Source organism: Motacilla alba, chromosome 6 (assembly GCF_015832195.1).
Source record: "Motacilla alba alba isolate MOTALB_02 chromosome 6, Motacilla_alba_V1.0_pri, whole genome shotgun sequence".
Classification (NCBI taxonomy): Eukaryota; Metazoa; Chordata; class Aves; order Passeriformes; family Motacillidae; genus Motacilla; species Motacilla alba.
The window spans coordinates 28,300,244-28,321,316 of NC_052021.1; the positions used below are offsets into that span (position 1 = coordinate 28,300,244).

The 21,073-nt window shown below is 41.1% G+C and overlaps 1 protein-coding gene and 1 long non-coding RNA gene across 4 annotated transcripts in view; one reads left to right on the forward strand and one right to left on the reverse strand.

Moving 5' to 3' along the window:
* Positions 1–574: 574 nt before the first annotated feature.
* LOC119702461 lies at positions 575–5,553 on the reverse strand. 2 transcript variants are annotated; one of them, XR_005257359.1, is made up of 4 exons: positions 5,412–5,553; positions 3,224–3,356; positions 1,699–1,781; positions 575–1,602 (listed from the first exon to the last, which is right to left on the reverse strand). It is a non-coding gene; the product is annotated as an uncharacterized LOC119702461 (long non-coding RNA). The 2 variants fall into 2 exon arrangements; XR_005257358.1 differs by lacking the exon at positions 1,699–1,781.
* FAM160B1 (family with sequence similarity 160 member B1) overlaps positions 4,972–21,073 on the forward strand; it is a 37,969-nt gene continuing 21,867 nt past the window's right edge. The window contains exons 1-6 of one of the 2 annotated variants that reach the window (XM_038140616.1): positions 4,972–5,532; positions 13,487–13,565; positions 15,448–15,617; positions 17,799–17,903; positions 18,251–18,373; positions 20,822–20,860. In XM_038140616.1, coding sequence (XP_037996544.1) covers positions 5,488–5,532; positions 13,487–13,565; positions 15,448–15,617; positions 17,799–17,903; positions 18,251–18,373; positions 20,822–20,860 — 561 coding nt within the window. In that variant the 5' untranslated portion in view covers positions 4,972–5,487. The remainder of the gene's footprint in view (positions 5,533–13,486; positions 13,566–15,447; positions 15,618–17,798; positions 17,904–18,250; positions 18,374–20,821; positions 20,861–21,073) is intronic. The other variant, XM_038140617.1, reaches the window with a different exon arrangement.

Sequence of the window (21,073 nt, forward strand, 5' to 3'; positions counted from 1 at the left end):
GGGCACTAGAGTTTGGGCTTGCCTTGGTAATTGTGCTAGCAATAATTTAAAATTAATCGTGAAGCCACTGCCGAGTGGATCATAAATATTTCAGGCACTTGCTTCAAAATTAAGATGTTTTACAGTGCCAACATTTAATGTCAGGCTCCATGAGAGATTTCAATTGTACCTCAGGACAAAGATATGCAAATTTAAAGTATGACAAAAACCTACTTTTAATTGTGGACTAATGAGAAAGAGAGCTCTGCTGAAAGCTTCTATACTTGCATGGCAGTAATGTGCCTGATTTAATTTGCATAACTCATATGGACTATCAAGATCAGCTTTTGCTTATGATTAAACAGATTATCTGATGACATTTTAGGGATCAACAGATTATAGTCCTTAATCCAAAGATGTAAGTAACAATGAAATCTTATTATGCATTAGAAAACAAACAATGCAGTCAGAGCTGATCTGAAAATGACTCAGAAATCTCTTAGTAGGGTCAAGGCTAAGCACCTAAATTCTCCCCAGAAACACACCCAGATTCTGGATTCCAGACTTCCCCCTCTGCAAGTACTCAGACGAAAGATTGAGGGAACCAATTTATATCAGGTAGACCACTCTTTTTTTTTTTTTTTTCTCCAGTATTTAAAGGCAAAATCCAGTTTTATGTTTATTTATAACACATTCAGACCCTTGCATTCATTACAGTTGCAATATAGCATAAACCGAGTAGTTTATCTTTAATCTCCTTGCTTTGGCTTCCACTACCACAAGAAAAGTATCCTTGTACTCCTGCCAGCCTGCAGTGAAATTGGTTAAACTCTGATCACATCTGAGGGTATTTTATCTGCTTTCCATAATTCATGATATGTTAGCACTTTCAGATACTGTATGGCAGAACATCCACATATTTACTCATAGAGGAAAGCTTGGATTTTAATGGTTACAGTGGAACAGAAATACTTGAGGAAAATATGATGTGATTTGAAAAGAAATGTCTCATTTTACTGACAACATGTACTTCTGACCTCCTAGTGGTCTCATTTAGAAGCATTACATAAGGTAAAGCAGGGTGGCAAGAGAGTGTAACTGAAGCACCAACAAGGAATAGCTGCTGGGCAGGCAGTATTTGTCCAGTGTTGTGTCCTCTGTGGTAGCAATGAGTGCTGGTGTCAGGAGACTCTTGCAGATATGACAGGTAAGCATTCAGATAACACATGAATGACTGGGAAGTTTGTAACCCAGCAGAAGACAAATTAATGTCTCCACAGAAAGAGCAGATGTGCAGATGTGGAACAGAATGCACTGGCCAGGAAATGCCTGAAAATGGGATTTATGCAATACTGCATGAGCTGATTACATGGAGCTGCGAGCGAATCAGCAAGGAGGGAGGTGATGTACACAGCTGAGAGCACAGAACCAGAAAATTCATGACAGAATATGACTTCAATTCCTCTGCATCCTCTTCAGTGTGGATGTGCAGCATCCTTTCTGTAGTAAAGCCCAGCATCAGAAAGGTCTGAAAATGATGTTGAATATCTTCTTAGCACTCCTCAAAAGCAGAGACCATGCTGAACCACTAAAACTTCATTCTTTATTTCATCCAAGCAGTCACTGAAAACACAGATGATGATGAATAATCAATCTGATTATTACAAACACAATAAAATCCTGCACAGAATATCAACAGATATTTGGCATAGCACTAACAGGAAAATTTTCATCTAGGGTAAAAAAAATTCACCAAATCTTCAGGCTCTCTGAAGCAAAAATCCAGACTGCAGGAACTTCTTCTGTAATGTAGACAAATGCATCCATTAGACACTGGCCTGGTGCCATCAATCCAAATAGCAGAGAGATTTTCAGATAAAAAGGCCAGCACATTATCTCACTGTCACACACCATCTAAATTGATTTAATCGAGACAATTTCATTAATTTGTAAGAAAGGATAAAGTTCCCAAAAGCTCTTTCAATTAGAACAGCCTCACTTCCACTTCTCACATTCAAGCAAAACACTAACTCACTGCATGTACTTTTCCAAAAAAAGAACTACCTTGCCAAAAAAAAAAAAAACAAAAACCAAAAACCAACAACAAAAAAACCACCAACCCCAAGCCAGCAGAACTGTGCTCTCAAGGGTACTAAAATAGTAGTAATACTTGTGTTTATTTCAGTGGAAACAACATCAAGCATGAGCAGGTGAAGACGTATTGTTGCACATGACATGACATTGGTAGCCCATCCATAACTGCAGCATCTCCAATTGAATCATCCCAAATGAGAACAAGAAAAACCCAAACAAAATGTAACCTCAGCTGAGTTCTTCTGCTCTGACACTGGTAAAATAATTCTTCCATTAGTTTCCAGTGATTTCATTACTATTGGTTTGCCAGTATTTATCCGATATTCTCAGCGTTGAGAAATACATACATATGGTTGAGAAATTAGAGACTCTTTTAAAAGATTAAAAAAAAGATTAAAAATATATCTACAATTTGCAAGACATATAAGCACCAAAGAGTGGATTCTGCACTATGGCTACAAATTCAAGCCAAATCTATTGGTTGGTAAATGCAGGGTTATATGCAGAGATTCAATTTGTTTAATAGGCTTAGAAAAAATAATTTACATGTAATATTTTCTTTTTTTTCCCTTTACTGCAAGGCATTTCACATTGAGAAGTCTTAATAAGACTTCTTCAATAAGTCACTTTTACAACCAAAATCTTAATTTCAACCACAATGAACTGTTCTGTTTAAATAATAATGCGTTTATATACATTAGTCACTCTTAGAATAATAAGAGGCCCTCAAGCATTACAAAGTTTTACCTCACCATCTGTGATTCTGTGATTTATGATTTCATAAATTGTTAAGTACGATTAGGAATACTCTCACAGTGATAAAACTGTCCCCTTTTATATCTTTATGATATCTTACTGTTTCTTTATTCATTCTGCTGCTTGGAGATGAGACAGCCCAAGCACATTTAAAAGACATTTTTGCAGGAAAAAACAGATTGCAAAAGGATCTTAAATGACCACATTCTCTTAGACACAGATATGCAGGCACCTTCTAAATGCAGGACCTGTCCATTTAATAATCACCTAAACACAGAGATGTTTCATCATATGGCTACCCACATAGAAAATTTACCTTTCCTATGAACATCTACAGAATATAAGTTGACAAATAGAGAAAAAGCAGATTTTTTTAAAAAAACAACATAATTACCTTTTAAATTGACATATTGAGACTCCTGGATTTTGAGAAGGGAATAGCTCTGCTCTTTAACAACTGCAATAAAGGTGTCCACATACAACTAGTATTTACTTCCATAGAGTATTTGGGCTGTAGCTCTCCATGCCTGCAAAGCACAGGGGTAGTAATAGCAATCAGTACAACAGAATCATTAGTAAGACTTCATCACAATATCAATATAGACTTCCCAGATGACACAATTTAAAGAACAGCAGTTAAATAGTAGTTTTGTCCTGTCTTTTGATTCATTTCTCTCTGCATGCTCCTAGCATATGAGGAAGCTGGTGTTCATTTCTCTCCAAAAATTAACGTGGAAGCTTTCCTTCATTTTGTACGACAGGGTCTCCTCCCTTTCCCATACTGGTCTATCACCTTCCCAACATTTCACTCTGCTACCCAGTGCCAAACAACCCCAGTCTTCTATGTCAATTTTCCCAGTGTCCAAACATTTTCCCAAACATCATATTGCTTGCCAGGTACATCAATAATTTCTGCTCACCCCACTTTACCTCTGCTTTTCCTGCATCGCCACAAAACGGAGGGGTGGTTTTTTTCTCTGAAATATTTGATTCAGAGGTGAAATAAAGCCCTCTTTGTCTCCTTCTCTCTGTGTGGGAAAAAACCCAACACACAAACAGTGAAATGTGCACACTGCCACAAGTCCTCTCATCTGTGGTACCCTGCAAGGACCATGCCAACCACACCACTAGCCTTTCATCCAGCAGCAACAAGACAGGATCATTTATGTTTGGAAAAGACCTCCCAGATTGTCAAGTCCAAGCTTTGACCTAATGCCGCCATTCCCAATAAACCATATCACAAAGTGCCACATCCACTTATTTTCTGCACACTTTCAGGGATGTTGAGTCCACAACTTGTCACTGACTTTCTGAGCTCATCACCTTTACACTGCTTTGTGAACAGTTTTTTCCTTGAGGATCTCATCATCCCTGTGAATGATGGCAGACCCAAAATGTCTCAGCAGACAGCAAGCTGGGCCTTTTGCCATACAGGCCAGGGTTGCTCCGTATCCATGCCATGCCAGGAGGAGGGTGGAGGCAGCCCCATCTCCCCACCCTCATCATTCTGAAGGACCCCAGAAACCTTGGTGGAAGTCTGATGGCAGCCTCGGGCACAGGACTGTGGAGGTGGGCACCTCCTCCCCTCACCCGAGACAGCGTGTGCCCAGGTGGGCAAGGCCAGTGGCATCCTGGCCTATCTCAGGAATAGTGTGACCAGCAGGATCAGGGAAGTGGTTCTCCTTCTTCACTGAGTACTAGTGAGGCCACACCTTGAGTGCTGTGTCCAGTTTTGGGCTCCTCAATTCAGCAAGGACATTGAGGTGCTGGAATTAGTCCAGGGAAGGGCAGGGAAGGGCAAAGAAACTGGGGAAGGGTCTGGAGCACATGTTCTGTGAGGAGTGGCTGAGGGCACGGGGGCTGTTTAGCCTGGAGAAAAGGAGGCTCATGCAGGACCTTATCATTCTCTCCAGTTACCTGGCAGAAGGCTGTAGCCAGGTGGCAGTCGGACTCTGCTCCCAGGCAACCAGTGGCAGAAGAGTACAATTTTGAGCTGTGACAGGGGAGGTTTGGGTTAGCCATTAGGAAGAATTTCTTCCCAGAGGGTGATTAGACATTGGAATGGACTGCCCAGAGAGGTGGCGGAGTCAGCACCCTGGAGGGTGTTTACGGAAAGACTTGTCATGGTCTGGGCGACATGGTGGTGTAAGGTCGAAGGTTGGACTCGATGACCTCAGAGGTCTTTCCAATCCAAGTGACACTGTGACTGCGATTCACTTCCTTGCCCGGAGCTGCCCGCAGAAGCGGGGGCTGGCTCGGGGCACAGCGGCGGCCCGCTCGCAGCCCGGCAGTGTCGCGCACTGCCCGCGTCCCGCGCCGCCCGCCCCCCGGGGCCGGCACAAGCGGCCCGGCCGGGCCGGAACGCGGCGCTCCCGCCTGGCAGCGCCCGGGGCCGGGCGGAGCGGAGCGGGGCGGGCAGAGCGGCGTGCGGGGTGGCGGCCCCTGCAGGACACCCGGAGCCTCGGCAGCCGCCGCCGCGCAGCCGGTGGTGTCAGTGCCACGGTGTCCGCCGGGGAGCGAGAGGCAGCGCCGGCGCCCGCCCGCCCGATCTCCGCGGCCAGGCCCCCGCATGCAGCCCTCACCCTGGAGCGGCGGCGGCGGCGGATCGAGGAGCTCTCGAGGTCCTCCCGGCAGCGACTGCTGCAGTCGCGGGACAGGATGTTCTCCAAGTTCACCTCCATCCTGCAGCACGCCGTGGAGGCGGTAAGGTCGCCGGCGGGCGCGGCCACGCTGCGCCGGGGATGCGATCCGGGCCTAGCGCCGAGCGCGGGCGGAGGGCTCGGACCGGGCCCGGCGCCCCTTCCCCGCTGTCCCCCGGGGCTGCTGCCGGCGGGGCCCCGCAGGGCGAGCACCCGCTCCCGGCTCTGCCCTGACGCGGGCCGGGGAGGCGGAGGCCGAGCTGCCCGGGCGGGCCCCGGAGGGAACCCGGGAAGGGAACGGATCGCCCCAATGCGGCCCTGGAGAGCCGGGGGTGCCGGGGGAGGAGGAAGCGGCTGCAGCCCGGGCGGCCCCGGCACAGCCTCCGGCTGTCACCGCCGGGCACTGCCGGCCCCGCTGCCCCGCGCCGGGCCTGAGGGCAGCCCCGGCCCGGCCCTCACCCGGCCGTTGCCCGGCTCTTTCAGCGAGACAATAAAGGAGAGGAATCAGGAAACTCCCCGGCGTTTCCATCTCGTCGTGACCGGCAGACAATAGTCGCCGTCACCGGTGCTTTTGCGGGATGTTGTCAGTTTCAAAGCGGCGCTTTCCATCCCTGGTTCATTTTGTAGTTGTGCGTGGGGTCAGGTTTGCCGGGGGACGCGGGGCTGTGCGTGCAGCGAGGTTCCCCGGCGGGGACTGGGCAGAGGAAGCGGGGCCTGTTCGCGAGCTGCCATTGCTGAAGGCCGCGTTCGGCACTGCCTGGCCACACCATTTATTTTTGCTTTTCAGTGAGGTGGGGTCTTGGTAGTAATTCCCTGCCTTTCAGCGCCTCTCCCAGTAAACCAGCACACCCAGGAGACTTGAGTGTGAAGAAGAGGTGGTAAAAATCGGCAGGGAAATACTGAAGGTGGAACGTGTTGAAGAAAAAAATTTTCAAATGGTTGAAATAAGAGCCTGCATGCCAAATCCTGCCTCATCTGAAGGGTAGCCATTGTACATTAATGTATGCTTTGATGCTGCACTTCACCATATGCCTGTCTTTATATGAGCCTGTCGTTCTGCAGGAGTATTCAGGTTTAAAAGTTAAGTGTGTATTCATTAATTGCAGGTTCCTAGTTTGCTTTTTTAATGGTGTTGTGGCATTTGGAAGGAAATGTTTTAAATAATGATGAAATGTTTTACTTGAAAACATTCAGACCACATGTGAGTGCCTTCAATAGAAATTGCTTTCATTGAAGAGGAAACAGAAATTAGTGCCTGCCTGACCAAAGAAAGTTTGTTGTGGTGAGCTGTGCCACATTTTGAATAACAGAAATAAGAGTGGATGACTGAGAGGTGCAGGAGTGGAGGAGAAGGTATTCTTTCAGGCCTACCAATTCAAGAGACCTAATAGAAGTTATTATTAGGAGAGTGTTTACATTATTGATGTGTGCAAAAAAAAAAAAAAAAAAAAGAACTGCATTTAGTTGAGATCCAGTAAAAAATAGGAAAAACAAATGAGCTGAATGGAACAGGAGAAGAGTAGCTATAGTAGGGACTAGATGCTCCTTCTTGATTAAAAAAATCCAAATGAAAATACAGAAACATATTGATACCATCATTTTGCAAGTGTGTGCTATCCAAAAACATGCTGTTTGTCCTTGCTCAACTCTGGTGTCCCTTTTAGAATTGCCTCATCCTTCTACCACCGCTGTGGTTGATCTCCTGATAAATACTGCACTGTTGCATTTACAGGATTGTGACAAATACTGGGAATGAAACATGAAATTGCAAAAGCAGGAAGATACTAAGAATAATTTTTTATAAGTTTGACCCGCTAATACAAAGACAGAACTGAGAAATATAAATTTTTAACCAGTTTGGTGGCTGTATGGGGCTTTAAGTTGTTTCATTCTCCCTGTAGTAATAAGGTGTGGTCTGCTTAGCTTTGCTATGGGGAAATGACAGCTGTTGTAAATACTAAATATTAGCTCAGTACACTTTGATACTGCCTGTTTTCAGAACCAAGAGAATTCGGACCATCATTTTTGCTAGCTGTTTTTGCTAGTGAGCAAGTGTAAGGTGGGCAGCCTCAGTTGGATTCTTAACCCTGAATATCAGCAGCAGAACTAGTAATTAAGGTATCAGTTCTCAAAAGTTTTGGGTGCCTACCCCAGAGTAGGTAGAGTTGCAACTGTACAGTTTTCAGCTGAGCTGGACACTTAAATGCACTTGAAGAGCCTGGGTTTAGCTTTCACGGGTGGGACATCCTTAAATCAGAAAGGTCTGGGTAGCTCTTCTGCCCTGTCCTTTCTCCTGCACATCACTTCTATAATGCTCCTGCCCTGCCTCAGGGCCCACTGGCCTGCAGACTTGAGAGAGTGCATTTGAACAGTAAGGGTTCCCCTGCTCTTAGATAATCCTTGTTATCTTACCCTCAATGTGCCATACCTCTGAACTCTGACAGGAGCTCCAAAGGTTGACAGTCTGATAGACACGGCAGTATTTGCCTTTTACTTGTTGTCAGTGTATCGCTCTTGGACTGACTGCCCTCGTGACAGGACTGTGCTTGAGGTTGAGGGACCGGTTGCTTTTTTACTAAGGTGTTTTCTTACCAAGGTTTTTTCCCAGAGAGGTTGTGGTGGTGTTCAAGACTAGCCTGGATGGGGGGCTTAAAACAACATGGCCTAGTAGAAAATGTCCTGCCCATGGCAGTGGGGTTGGAACTAGGTGGTCTTTTAATGTCCCTTCCAACCCAGACCTGTCTATGGTTCTATGATTCTCCTTGAATAACTCAAAACCTTTCAGTCTTTTCTGACTAAATTGCCCAAGTGTTTGAAACTACATTCCTGATTTTGTTACCATTGAATTCTAGGTTTTTGCCACCTCTTATCTAATGTCAATCCTGCCAATATTTTAGATACTTTTCACTTTTTGGATTTCTCTGCAGCATCCAGATGAGCAAGCACCGCTGTGGTACCCTGCTAACAGAACATCTTTAAATTGAGTTGGATGTGTTAGTGAGAATGGTGGATAGGACTGCTGTCTTTGTTCTGTTACTTCAGGGCAGAATAGAAATGCTGTTGCTTCATGGGGTTCATATTATTAAATCTGTGACAGTTTATATATGGCTTGTCCTCAAGATGTTTTCTCTTTGCTATGCATTTCTGATATCCTTTCATCCCAAAGGGCTATCCATGAGCACTACATCAGCAACAACAAAATGTAGTATACAATAACAAAGCAGCAAGTTAGACTTATTTTGCTCTTATCTTGTGCTTTTCACTCATGTTTCCATAGACAAAATAGCTTGTCTGTGAAGTGGCCACTCAGTGTTCAAAGGACTTTAGTTTGTGTTTGATTTGGGCTCTTGGATGTTTCACCTCAATAGTCAGTTCAAAGAGATGTTCTTGAGCTGTGTACCTTGCAGGAAAAATATAATTTTTGTTGGCTTGAGTTTTGCAATTTGCTGTCAAACAGGAATATTTGTACCACACAATTGAATGAATGAAGATTTTGGTGTCTGCTGCAGATTCTCAAGACCCCCTCTCTACCAGCCTGTTATTCCACTGTGTCTCTGACACTGATACATTACTGTACTTTCAAGCAGCTTCTGTTTATATTTTGAAGCAAAACTCAGCTTTGAAAGAAACCAAGTCACTTGGTACAGGCAGTGCTCCAAAATCATGACCTGCATAACTGATTAGAACAGAATTTATTCCTCTTGAACCCACTTTATTTGGTGTAATGACCTTACATTACTTGTTGTTTTAATGTTGTGCTGGTATTAACAAATTAGATGACAAAATTTAATGCATGACTTGCAAGCATGTGCAGTCTTAATTTTATATGTGAGAGCAGTGGCCATTATAAACTCTGTACATTCATCAACTGAAGATCAAATAAACCTTGAAGCATTATTCCCTTTTCACATGTTCTCTCAGACCATTCACACTGGTACAGTAGTAAGACTGAAGAAAAACATCAAGTGACTGTGTCAGTCAGGGCAGTGTGCATGCACTTCCCCTTCCTTTCTCTTTGACCCAGTTTTCTGCTCTCTTTTTTTTTTTTTTTTTTTTACTCTGGCATCTGACCAGACAGTACCTGTAATTTTTTTATACAGTGTTCTCTTTCCTTTGTGAATTTGCCCTAAAGATATTGAGGCAAATCACCAGCTTCTGATGTTTCCATCCTTTCCAGTATTGAATTGCACTTCTGAAAAGAATACATGAAAAATGTGACGATGATTTTTACGTGCACAAAAGATTTGCTTTTAAATACTGCATTTATATAAGTTTTTTTGCTCTTTATGTTATTTTTCCCTGCCTAAATACAAATTCTGTATGCTTTGGAAAACAATGTGGAATTGTCTTTTGGACAGGTTTTGTGGTGAGCAGACTGTACATCTGGTCAAAGATCTGTAGCTCTCCTGAGAACAGCTCTTTTCCTGAAAGGGGTGGGCTTTGATTATTTGTTACATATTATCACCAGAAGGATAAGGCAGCATGTGTGAAGTTCAGCTCACTCCCAGAAAGCCCAGCTGCTGGAGCTGGGGGCCAGATGGGAGATCTTGCTAATCAATGGCTGCTCCATGCAGTTCAGTGGTGTCAGTGAATTTTAGCTATTTCGTATACCAACACCTACACTGCAGGCTTGAAGATCATGGTTTGTTTTTTTGTTTTTTTTTTTGCCCAGCAAAGGAGAACTTCCTTTGAGATTAGGAATCACTAAGATCATATTTAATTACATCAGGATTAATTATAGAGTCACAGAATATTCTGTGTTGGAAGGGACCCACAGGGACCATCAAGTTCAATTCTTAAATGAATGGCCCATACAGGGATCAAACCCACAGTCTTGGTGTTATATAGCACCATGCCCTGGCCAGCTGATGTAATGGGGAGAAATAATTGCATTTTTAAGGTAACTCCTTCAGATTAGACAAGTAGCAGGAATTAATGGCCTTCACAAGGAATTCTGGTTTGCTTCAGAATCTCCATACAAGTACATACACAATAGAGTGGTTATTCAGGCTGGCAGCTGTAACATGTATTCCATCTCAGCTGATAGCTAGTAATTAATCCTAAAATAGGAACTATAACCTCATACCTAGTGCTACCTGTCCTGGTAGGGTTAAAGCTCATCAGCCAAGTGTTATAGGTTCCTAGTGCTTTCCAGTGCTTGGCTTTTTATGCATATGAGCTGGTATCTTGGTCTTGACCTTCCTTTCATGTCTGAATAATTAAGTTAAGAGGATTGCTTGGTTTTTGGTTTTTTTAAATTTATTTTTGTTTGTTTGTTTGCTTGTTTTCTTGTGGGTTTTTGTTGGGTTTTTTGATCAGTAAACACCTACCTCAAAATAGTTTTGTTGGGGTTACGTCTCCAGTTGGTGGCAATGCTGATGGTGTGTTCCCTAGGCTGCCCTGCCCAGGTGCATACATGTGCTATAATTATCTCTGCTATGTCTGGCCTGCAGTCCTGATCAGAGAAGACTCTGAAATCACTGGGTATTTTAATTTGAAAGGGCAGGACCTGTCCCTGAATTATTTTTTCACCTCTGAGAAGTGAAGAGTCCCTAGAGGCCTTTGTTGGGAAGGAGAATGTCTATATCCACAGTTCTCTCCCATGGTGGATAAATTATTGACAGTGCTGAGAAGTGAAATCCTTTTCCTGGCACTGCTCAGAGGCACTAAATTCATCTTGAGGCAGATGAGACGAGAAGAAGTGGAGAGGAAAAATCACATCAGCCAAGGATAAATCTTTAATGTTATCTATCATGTGTTACTTTGGAAATAGAGTGGTCTGGGAGACCTGTATTCCTCAAAAGTTGTCCCTGGGTTATTCATCAGCTGGTGTTGAGGTTTTGATACAGCTTTTTTTTCCCCAGAAATGATCATTACATTGCTTGAAATACACATCTAGTGCAGCTAGTGTGATATACAGAACATGATAACACAATATCATATGCTCAATCTTCAGTTTGTTTGGTTATTCTTCTGAATTTCAATAACCTAGTAAATGTCACAGTCAAATAAACTGGTTTTGTGCAGTGTGGGGTGTTCAGATACTCGGTGATAGCTGCTGTGCTAATGTGCTGCTCTGAGTGCCCAGCCGTGGAACTCCGTGAGTGCACAGCCTGTCAGGGAGAGGATAAGCACTGTCAGTTTGATTTCCTGGTTGCCATTTCCAAGGGCACGTTTCCACCCGGGATGGAGGCAGAGATAGTTGCCAAGCACCACTCTTTTTCCAGAGTCCTGCATTCCAAAGTCCTGCATGCAAAGGGCCATTAGCAATTAGCATTGCACTTATCTTGGCATGGCATATTTGTCATATACTGGGCTTTACAACTTTACCAAGATAAATTTAATTGTCATTAAATTCAAGGCAAAGAAAAGACTGATGTGGAAAACATCCAGGGCTTTTTCAAAGAAACCAACACCAGCCAGTAAAGACCATATGAGCCTATACTGTGCTAGACTGTATATGAGCCCTGTGCCCCTGAGCCCTTGTTTGCCCAGGAACTGAGACAGCACAGCACATTTTTGACCCTGTGAGGAGACACTGGAGGAGTTCAGAATTACTAGTCTCAAATGTGGAATCTGCAGCTCGTGGGGAGAAAACTTCCTTCAGTTAACCTTTCTCTGTGAGGTTAACTGACCCCTGGCACAGGTTCCTGGACAGGCTGTGGAGTCTCCATCCTTTGACATATTCAAAAGCCATCTGGACATGCTCCTGAGCAGCCAGCTCTAGGTGACTGCTGTAGCAGGAGGGCTAAACTGGATGGTCTCCAGAGGCCCCATCCAACTTCAGCCCCTCTGAGATTCTGTGAAGGACTGGACTCCATATCCTGTCAGGATGGTTCAGCTCCTTACCCTTCCAAAACAGACACACCAGTTTATACTTGGGATTCTTTCTGTTTGCCCACAGGGCTCATCGCTGCCATCCTGTCAAGTGATAACCCCCTATTTTGGGATGGCCTGTAAAATAATGACTTGAGAACTTGATGGTAATAAAAAAAAAGCCTCAAGCAAGTAGGATTAGGCCACAATAACAACAGATCCTCATGTGACCTATTGAACGGTTGGGGTTTTCCCTATAGGACTTCTGATTTTACCAGCTCAGAACATTCAGGAGCACAAATTCAGTTCTTGTCTCAGCTCTTGCTTTGGGGAGCAGAGTGGTGAAATGATTGTGGTCCTTTTGTCACAGGCTGTCTGTGGTGTAATAGGCCACAGGCCACCTGTGCCTCAGTGGGGAAGGAGCAGTGCTGATGGTGGCTGCCTGGGGGGCTGCATTTCCTTCTTGCACAGTGTTATTATTCCTGGATGCTGGTCACGCCTAGCCAGCCATCCCAAACTCCTCCAGGAAAGAAGAAACTTCCTTTTCTTGCAGAAATAAAATAAGAAATGTATTTGTTAAAAAAAAGAAAAAAATAGAACAACTTTCCAAGCTCTGGGTATGGGCCTAAAAAAAAAAAAAAAAACACTAAAGCAAAAAATTTGAAAAAAAAAAAACCAAAACAAACCCAACCTAAAAACTGAACAAAGATCTTTTAAAAGAAGTTGTGGTTAACAGGAAAAAGGGCATGGTAAAAACTGGATAAAGCAACTAATTGGTATTTTTAAAGGAGCAGACAGAGAGAAGAGAACAGAGTGTGCAGAAAAGGAAGAAGACATCAAGAGCAGATGTAAAAGAACATGATTTCTTCCTACAGGACAAAATTGTGGTCTAAACAATACAAGCATACATTTCTAGTGTTGCTTTGCTGTAGGAGCAATTGCTTTTGTTGCTTCAAATAGATCGTCTGGTGATAGAGACATCACAGCAATTATTACTGATGTTTACAAGCAGGCAGTGTGGCATGGGGCTCAGCCATGAATAATGAATATAGTCCTTTTTAAAGGTAAAAGAGCAGAGAATAACAATTGTAGCATTTTCTGCACCACTTTACTTCAAAGTATAAAATAAAACTGAATTTGATCTCTGAGCAAGTATGTTCATTCCATTTCTAACTGGTTTTTGTTGTGTTTTTTCCCCATAGCTCGCACCTTCCCTTCCATTACAAGAAGATTTTGTGTACCACTGGAAAGCAATCACCCATTACTACATAGAGACCTCAGGTAAAAGAAAAAAGCACTCTGGGTTTGTCTTTTTGTTATGGAAACTAGAATTCACAATTTCAGTGTTTTTAAAAAGTAACAATTAAGAAGTGCTAAATTAATCAAAATACCAACAATAACTAGTAATTAAAAATATCAAGTACTTCCATCTGTAAAAGTAGGCATGAAAAATGGTTGAGGTCTTGTTTCCTGAGTACCATGTAGAGAAGTGCACCTTTTTACATCTGACCCAGTTTCTGCCTTCACATACTCTGTTTAATCTAAACAGACAGCTGCAGAAATGCAGTCCCTGCTGTTAACATTTTTATTGCTTTGCATCAGGGATTTTCTTTTTCTTCACAAGATTTTAACAAAAGTAATTTTGTGGTCATAGATTTTACCAGACACAGATGGATTCCATGTGCTCAGTATTAGTTATTTTTGCTTTAGTGTCTTGTCTCAGTGTAAAGTATTTTGATTGCACAGACAACAAGTTTTATTAAATCTTACTCAGATGTTACACTGCTGTTCTTAAAAATAGATATTATGATGAAATATGGCTGTAGTTGCTTTTTTTAAAACTCTTCCCTGGTTTGGGTTTTTTTTTTTTCCAACAATTATGCAGCTTGTAAATTTTTAATTTTGGACCTAGTTATGAAACAGTTATGTTTTAAAAATGAATGTTGCCATGCTTTCCTCAAGCCTATTAGTTCTGACCTTCTGCTGGAAGAGCTGTTGAGTCTGTGTTTGCGTCTGATGATCTTGTTTATATCAATATTTACTCGTAAAACTGCAACGTGACCCTTGGTTCCAAATACCCATCTTTTGGAACACTATGTGATGTTTCCAAAGGTGGAAATAACAGGGTGGCAGGGAAAACTGACACCTGCAGTGACGTGGTGCAGAATAATAGCTGACCTCTCCCAGAGTTTCAGAAGTGTTTTGAAAAAGAAATTTCCACTCAATGGATATATTTCTGTCCTCTGCAGTAGGAATAGAATTATGTGTAGGAAATTCATGCAAAACACTCCAGGCTAACTGGAGCTTGTGGCAGAGACCAAAATCACTCTGACATGGCAGTTTCCCTGTGTGATCTTGTTGCCAGTTGCATGCAAGTGACAAGATATTTTTAGATTATTGCGTAAACAGTAGTAACCATTTCCCTAGGATAGTTGTTCATGTAGAACTCAGATGAAAAAAATAAAAGAGGAAAATCTTCATGTGTGGATATGTTCTACAATATGTGAATGCTAGCTCCTACTTTCAGTGGCATAAATCCACTGCAGTTTCATCACTTTAATATAATAAAAGCAACATCTTACTCTTTTCTTCATAAAGTTTGACAGAATTCTATTTTAATGCAGAAAGGACAAAAGAGAAATTTAAAAGCTTTTGGAGAATAAACAGCACAGAGTTTGAATTTTCTTTGTTGTTATCAACAGAAAAGCCATTTATTTAGTTATCTAGTTTATAGAGGAACTGATTAGCTGCAAATTAGGCTGATGTTAGAGGCCAGACTTGAGAATACTGTATGAACGGTCAAAGAGGAAGTTATCAAGACCTAGTGCATCCCAAATAAAAGATTGAGAGTTGTACCTTTCTCTCCCTTGGCTTCCTCTCTGGCAGTAGAAATTTTCCTTTTTTGACTGTGTAATTACTGCATATTTTGAATTTTGGCACTTCACCTTTTCCCCATTGCAAGGTCAGATATCTGCCCAATTCATATTCCAGTGTACATGTTCAGATACAGCTCTGAAAGTTTTCTTTAAGACAAGTTAAAAACTTCCACTATATATAAAGTTCCTTAAATAGATGTCATGTTTATAAGTCTTAAATTTGGAACTGGACTTAAATATGAGGACAACTTTAAAATCATTCTTAATTGCCTATTTCCTTTATTTAGATGACAAAGCTCCTGTGACTGATACAAACATTCCCTCTCACCTGGAACAGATGTTGGATATTCTAGTTCAAGAAGAAAATGAGAGGGAATCGGGTGAAACAGGACCATGCATGGAATATTTGCTACATCATAAGATTTTGGAGACACTCTACACGCTAGGAAAAGCTGATGTATGTATCTCGTAGCAGAACAGATTATCTCTTGTGTGAGCTCCTGGTTGTGATAGAGACTGAAGTTCTACAGTAGGTGGTAGTGTGGGACACTAAACTCTAGCAGAGAGCTGCTTGCTTATATTACAAATATACCAACATATATTGCCATATTACCAGCATATTACAAATAACAGCCTTTTACAGTGTGATCAGGGTGAGACAACCCCAGAGGTGCTGGCAGTGGTGACACTCACCACTCTGATAATGCTGATGGTGAAACTGGAAGTAGGAGAAACAATTTTCTTCAGTCTAGAGTTTTTCTGGCTACTACAAGACAGTATTATCCCTCTCTGTCCTTTGTGAAATGTTGGAGGATTCTTGGGTGAAAAGTGCTATGTTAAATACAAATTTTTGATTAACTTTTCTGAGTGTGTTGAGCTATTGCTCAGAAAGACTCTGATGTCAGAAAGCATTAATTTGAGTTGATCCCCAGACAGCTTTCATACCTTGGCAGTATTGTCAGGTTCTTCATGCCTGCTTTGTGGCACACATGAAGTTACCTTCATGGTCTTGGTCCATCCTTGTTGCTGTCTGTCTTTGGCAGACTTCTGAGCCGAAATGTGTGGGGTTGGGTGGATCATGGGGTGAATTAGCTTGGCAGCCCTGGGGATAGAACGTTTTGTATCACAGTGCAGACTCAGTTAGGGAGGCATGGTTTGTCCTGTTCAAATGGAGCTCTCCAGGGTTTCCTTCTCAGTCAATCTTTTACACATTGTCATGAGTTTTAAAGCGATTTTACATAAACAGGCAACACAGGACAGTGGCTGTCCGAGCCTGAGATGTTCCTTGCTCTGGAAGAGCCAGAGATCTGCAGTACCTGTTACTGTACCAGCTGTCCTACAGTCAGGCTAAAATACCTGCTCCAGCTGGGCTTAAAACCATAACGCTGCTGAATTAAAGATACTTGCTCAGAAACACAGCTCGTTCAGTAATCTCTAAATGTTTTCAAGAAACCAAGATGAGATGGTGACATATGTGAAGTGGGTAATTAGTAGTGTGTTTCTAAGAGTTAAGAGAAGTCATTCTGTACTCATACAAATATGTCTGTACAGGCAATTCTTGTACAGCCTGTCTTTACACTTTGCCACTTTTGAGTTGATACATCTGAAGTAAACACACAGTTCACTGCTTGCAAGATGTTGCAAAGATCTGGTGCAGAATGAATAGTTCCCTTTCACAGCAGTCAGTCAGACTTACCACATTACTGTGGATGTGCCCTGATGGTACATATCTTGCCATTCTGTTCAAAGAACTGCTTGGCAATTAGCAATGATTAGGGATTAAAAATCTGTCGATAATTACTTAGAAAGGAGAGCCAGGTTAGGCTGCAGGTTGCCACCTCAGCTGTGTTTGTACATGCAGATGAGGGAAATTATGTGGGTTAAAATTAACAGCATTTATTAATGTGCTAATAAATTAGTTAATAGTTATTAGCTAATAAATTAGTCATTAACTAATTGGTTTGGGGGAATTTAGCTAGGAGCAAAGGTACATAAAGGCCCACAAGCCATCAGATCTCCTGGAAATAGGAAGGTCCTTTCATGTGGTGTGGTGCATTAGGGACAGTAGAACAAAGGTCTGCATGTTCCACAGATATTTGTGATTTATATTCTGCTCAGGGAAAGCAGCAGCTTTCTCTTGTCCTGGACCATCTGTGCATTTATAAACACTTTAGTTGGCTAAGGTTAATTGCTCATGACTTTAAGAAACCTTCTGTAGGTATTAAGATTTTTATAGTTTATCATTCTGTATTTATAAGTACTGACTCACTGAATTGCTGGATTTTGTGGCACAGTACCTTAAAAGACATCTGACCTGTAGCAAATTAATTCCGATTTAATTTCCCCTTATCACCGTAATGATACGGAATATTTTCTGGAAAGATTGGTAGAAGTTTGCCCTAGAGCAATTAACTGAAAGTATGAATAATTTGAAAGAGAAAACAGTAATGAGATACAACATTTTTATTGATCTCTGTTAATATTGATAAAAGTAATATGTTAACTGATAATTACTGTAAAAAAATACTTTTAGTTAAATTATTGCTGTTTAATTAGCCATTCTGAGTGAAAAAATTACATCTGTATTTTTCTCCACATTTATTTTATTTTTGTTGTTGTTCATCTGTTTTTGTTTCAGTGTCCTCCAGGAATGAAACAGCAAGTTCTGGCTTTTTATACAAAACTTCTTGGAAGAATTCGGCAACCTCTTCTTCCTCACATAAATGTGCATAGGCCAGTGCAGGTACTATTCAGATTTTAAGTAAACTGTATTTTTGCACAACAAGTTTCTTTTATTCTGCTGCAGCTAATGATATCATCAATTCTTCCATTGTCAAATTAATTAAGGAAATTGCTTGGGTGCCATATCAGTTCGTTTTTATAATGTGCTGATGATTGGAGTCTTGGACTGCCACTGCAGTGCAAGTCATAAATAATAAAGAAAACTTGTTCATAGCAGTCTAAATCCAGAGCAAATATTCCAGTCAATACTCTTACATAATTGTAGTGTGTATATAGAAAAATAATTCAGTCTGTTATTCCTAGAAAAAGCAATAACTTTCGGTCTTAATTGTTCACTTTATGTGACAGAAATTAATCAGGCTGTGTGGTGAGGTTCTGGCAACACCAACAGAAAATGAAGAAATTCAGTTTCTCTGTATAGTATGTGCAAAGCTGAAACAGGATCCATACCTTGTCAACTTCTTCCTTGAGGTGAGTAAATCAATTAAAAATTTTATAGCTGTATTTACAGTGTCATATACAAAATCCAGTGGAGTCACATTGTGCTTCACAGCTTAGTTTTCCATCTGTTATTTTTTGTCCTGTGATATTAGAAGTCATGCTGTTTGGATTTTTTTTTTTCCTAGAGACTTTATACATCTGATTTTCACAGGAATTTCATTCAAGGCTCACAAACAGGCTGCCCAAGCTCCTTTTCCTTTGCAATGGAAATGCCTTTAGAGTAGGGATATGAATTGCAGTGTAAAAAACTCAGTGTGACGGAGACCTTGGCCTTGAGTTGTTTTTGCCATCCCAGCAAAGACCAAGGGACAGATTGCAGGGGGCACTGAAACCTTAGGAGTTGCTGAGTGTTCTGCAGGATTGGGCCCTTATTTGGTAGTGGCACATATGTTGGAGCTGCAGTGCCAGCTCACAATCTACAACACAGCACCATCTTCTATCTGCAAGACAGCCTGTGTCTTTACTGCCTCCTTGAACATGTGGCATTATGAAATCAGAGTGGGAGGATAAACAATTTCTAGACTGACTTTCAGTTCCTATTTAGAAGAAGCATAAAAAAATTGGTTTATAAAAGTCCATTTAGAAATGCCTCTTGTTCCCACTTTGCTGTTTCCTATGGTGACACAGTCTCTATTAAATACATGATATTTAGCTGAAAAATATTCCTTCAGGACTATTTCACAAGCTTCCCACAAACAAGATCTGTGACAGCAGAGACCGCTAAACTGCAAAAAGATGCTATTTTCCATTAAGTATGTGATTATCATTTTCATGTCAGTCATAAAGAATCCATCTTGAGTTTATTTTTACCTCAATTAAGTATTATCCTGATTGCCATTGTATCCGCTGTAGTTGTACAAGCAGCAGAAATGGTATGAGGATTGAAAAGTTAATGTTTATACATTAGAAGCACTCGGAAACAAACTACTGCATGTATTACATGCAAAATATGGTAGAATTCTAAACCAGGATTACTTTTAGTGTTATTTGTGTAAGTTGTATGGTTTAAGCCTCTTAAATGATGCCCTTGCAATCAAACCTGAGAACCCCAGTCATAAGAACCACACGTGTTTTGTCCCACTTTATTAGTGTTCATCCCCAAAATAGCAAGATTCCAATATTAAAAAACAGACATGGAGAAACAGATGATTCCAAGTTTCAAAGGAGTCTCTAGTTTCACAGAATGCTGGCTGTGGAGTTCAGGCAAACTGGCAAACATTTCTTGTAGCTCCTGTTACTTCACAGTATTATTCTAGGCATTGTAGCCTAGAGCATTTGTCTTCACAACTTGTGGTGATTGTTTCCAGATCAGTTATGTGGGGTGCAGAATTGTGCTTCATTAGAATAGAATATTCTGGTTGTTCACATTTGGCCTCTTAGAGGTGCTGTTGTGACTTGATCACCTTCAAAATGCATGAAAGGGTAAATTTACAGAACTATGTTGCATTTCTACCTCCAATCTCCAACACTTATAAGATAAAATGCAGATGGATCTCTCCAGAGAGTGTTTGTATCTGTTAATTTTGCTTCCTTCTTTGACTGTTTCCAATCAGTTTATACAGGATTTTATGAACATATAAAACTTGAGTGTGTTCAAACTCACTTCCTTTGTATGATTCCATGCCAAATAGTTTGTTGGTAGAATGCTGGTTTATATTTTAAATATATATAAGTATATATATTATTGGTTAATAAATAGAGGTGAAATCTTTCACCTATATTGCTTAACCAATAAGCCTGCATGGCATAACTGTTATCACTTGGGCAAGTTATGTCTGCTGTGGAAATAAGAACTTGAAGAACTTCATTCTACTTTTTTAAAACTTTAGGATCCCTATACTAATTTTATTTTGGTATTAATGTATTCCTTTTTTTTTTAAACTAAGTTTTTGTGCAGAGAGAAAGAATATACATTGTAATATTTATTTATCACCTCTTCCTCAGTTATATTTTAGGGTAAACTTGACTCATCCCATCTTAGGTGAGATACTCCTTGCAACTGGTTGTTTCTGGCAAAGGGACACTTAACTCTCTGTCCTTCAATTTCTTTTCTTGAGACCTTGAAAAAGTTCTAATATAGCGGCTAAATAGTTGTACCTTCATTTTATAAAATGAACAATAGTTTTACTATTCACTTCTGCTTTCAGTATTATGAATTACCACCTTTATATTTCTCACCACAAATTAAGTAGAGATTCTCATCAACTGTGATACCACTTGATGTTTTCATAGATCTCTTTTTAAATCTATCACAATTTAGACAAGACATCATCCATCACAGATTTTAAAACTGATGTTTACAGATCACAAAAATACAAAAGTGTGGTTTTATATTATCTGCTCTTTGTTACTGCTGAATTCACGAGTACTTTGTTTAGAAAGCATTGAATATGTGTTTTATGTAACCTTTTCTATTAGGTCATTCAGGATCCTGTTTTGCACCTTTGCAGGAGGCAGGTGAGCAGCTGAGCTGCAGAATTGCATGATTAAACAATAGGAAGCTTAAATACACACAAAGATTCTGCCTGTGTGTTATTCGATGTACAAACTGCTTTGTGTCACCTGCCAACGTAAGAGTAATAAGCTGTGGACACATTTCTAGGGGCATTCATACATTTGTATATGTTAGTTCTCTCATCACTGCTTTAGCTAAATAAACAGTGGCCTTTC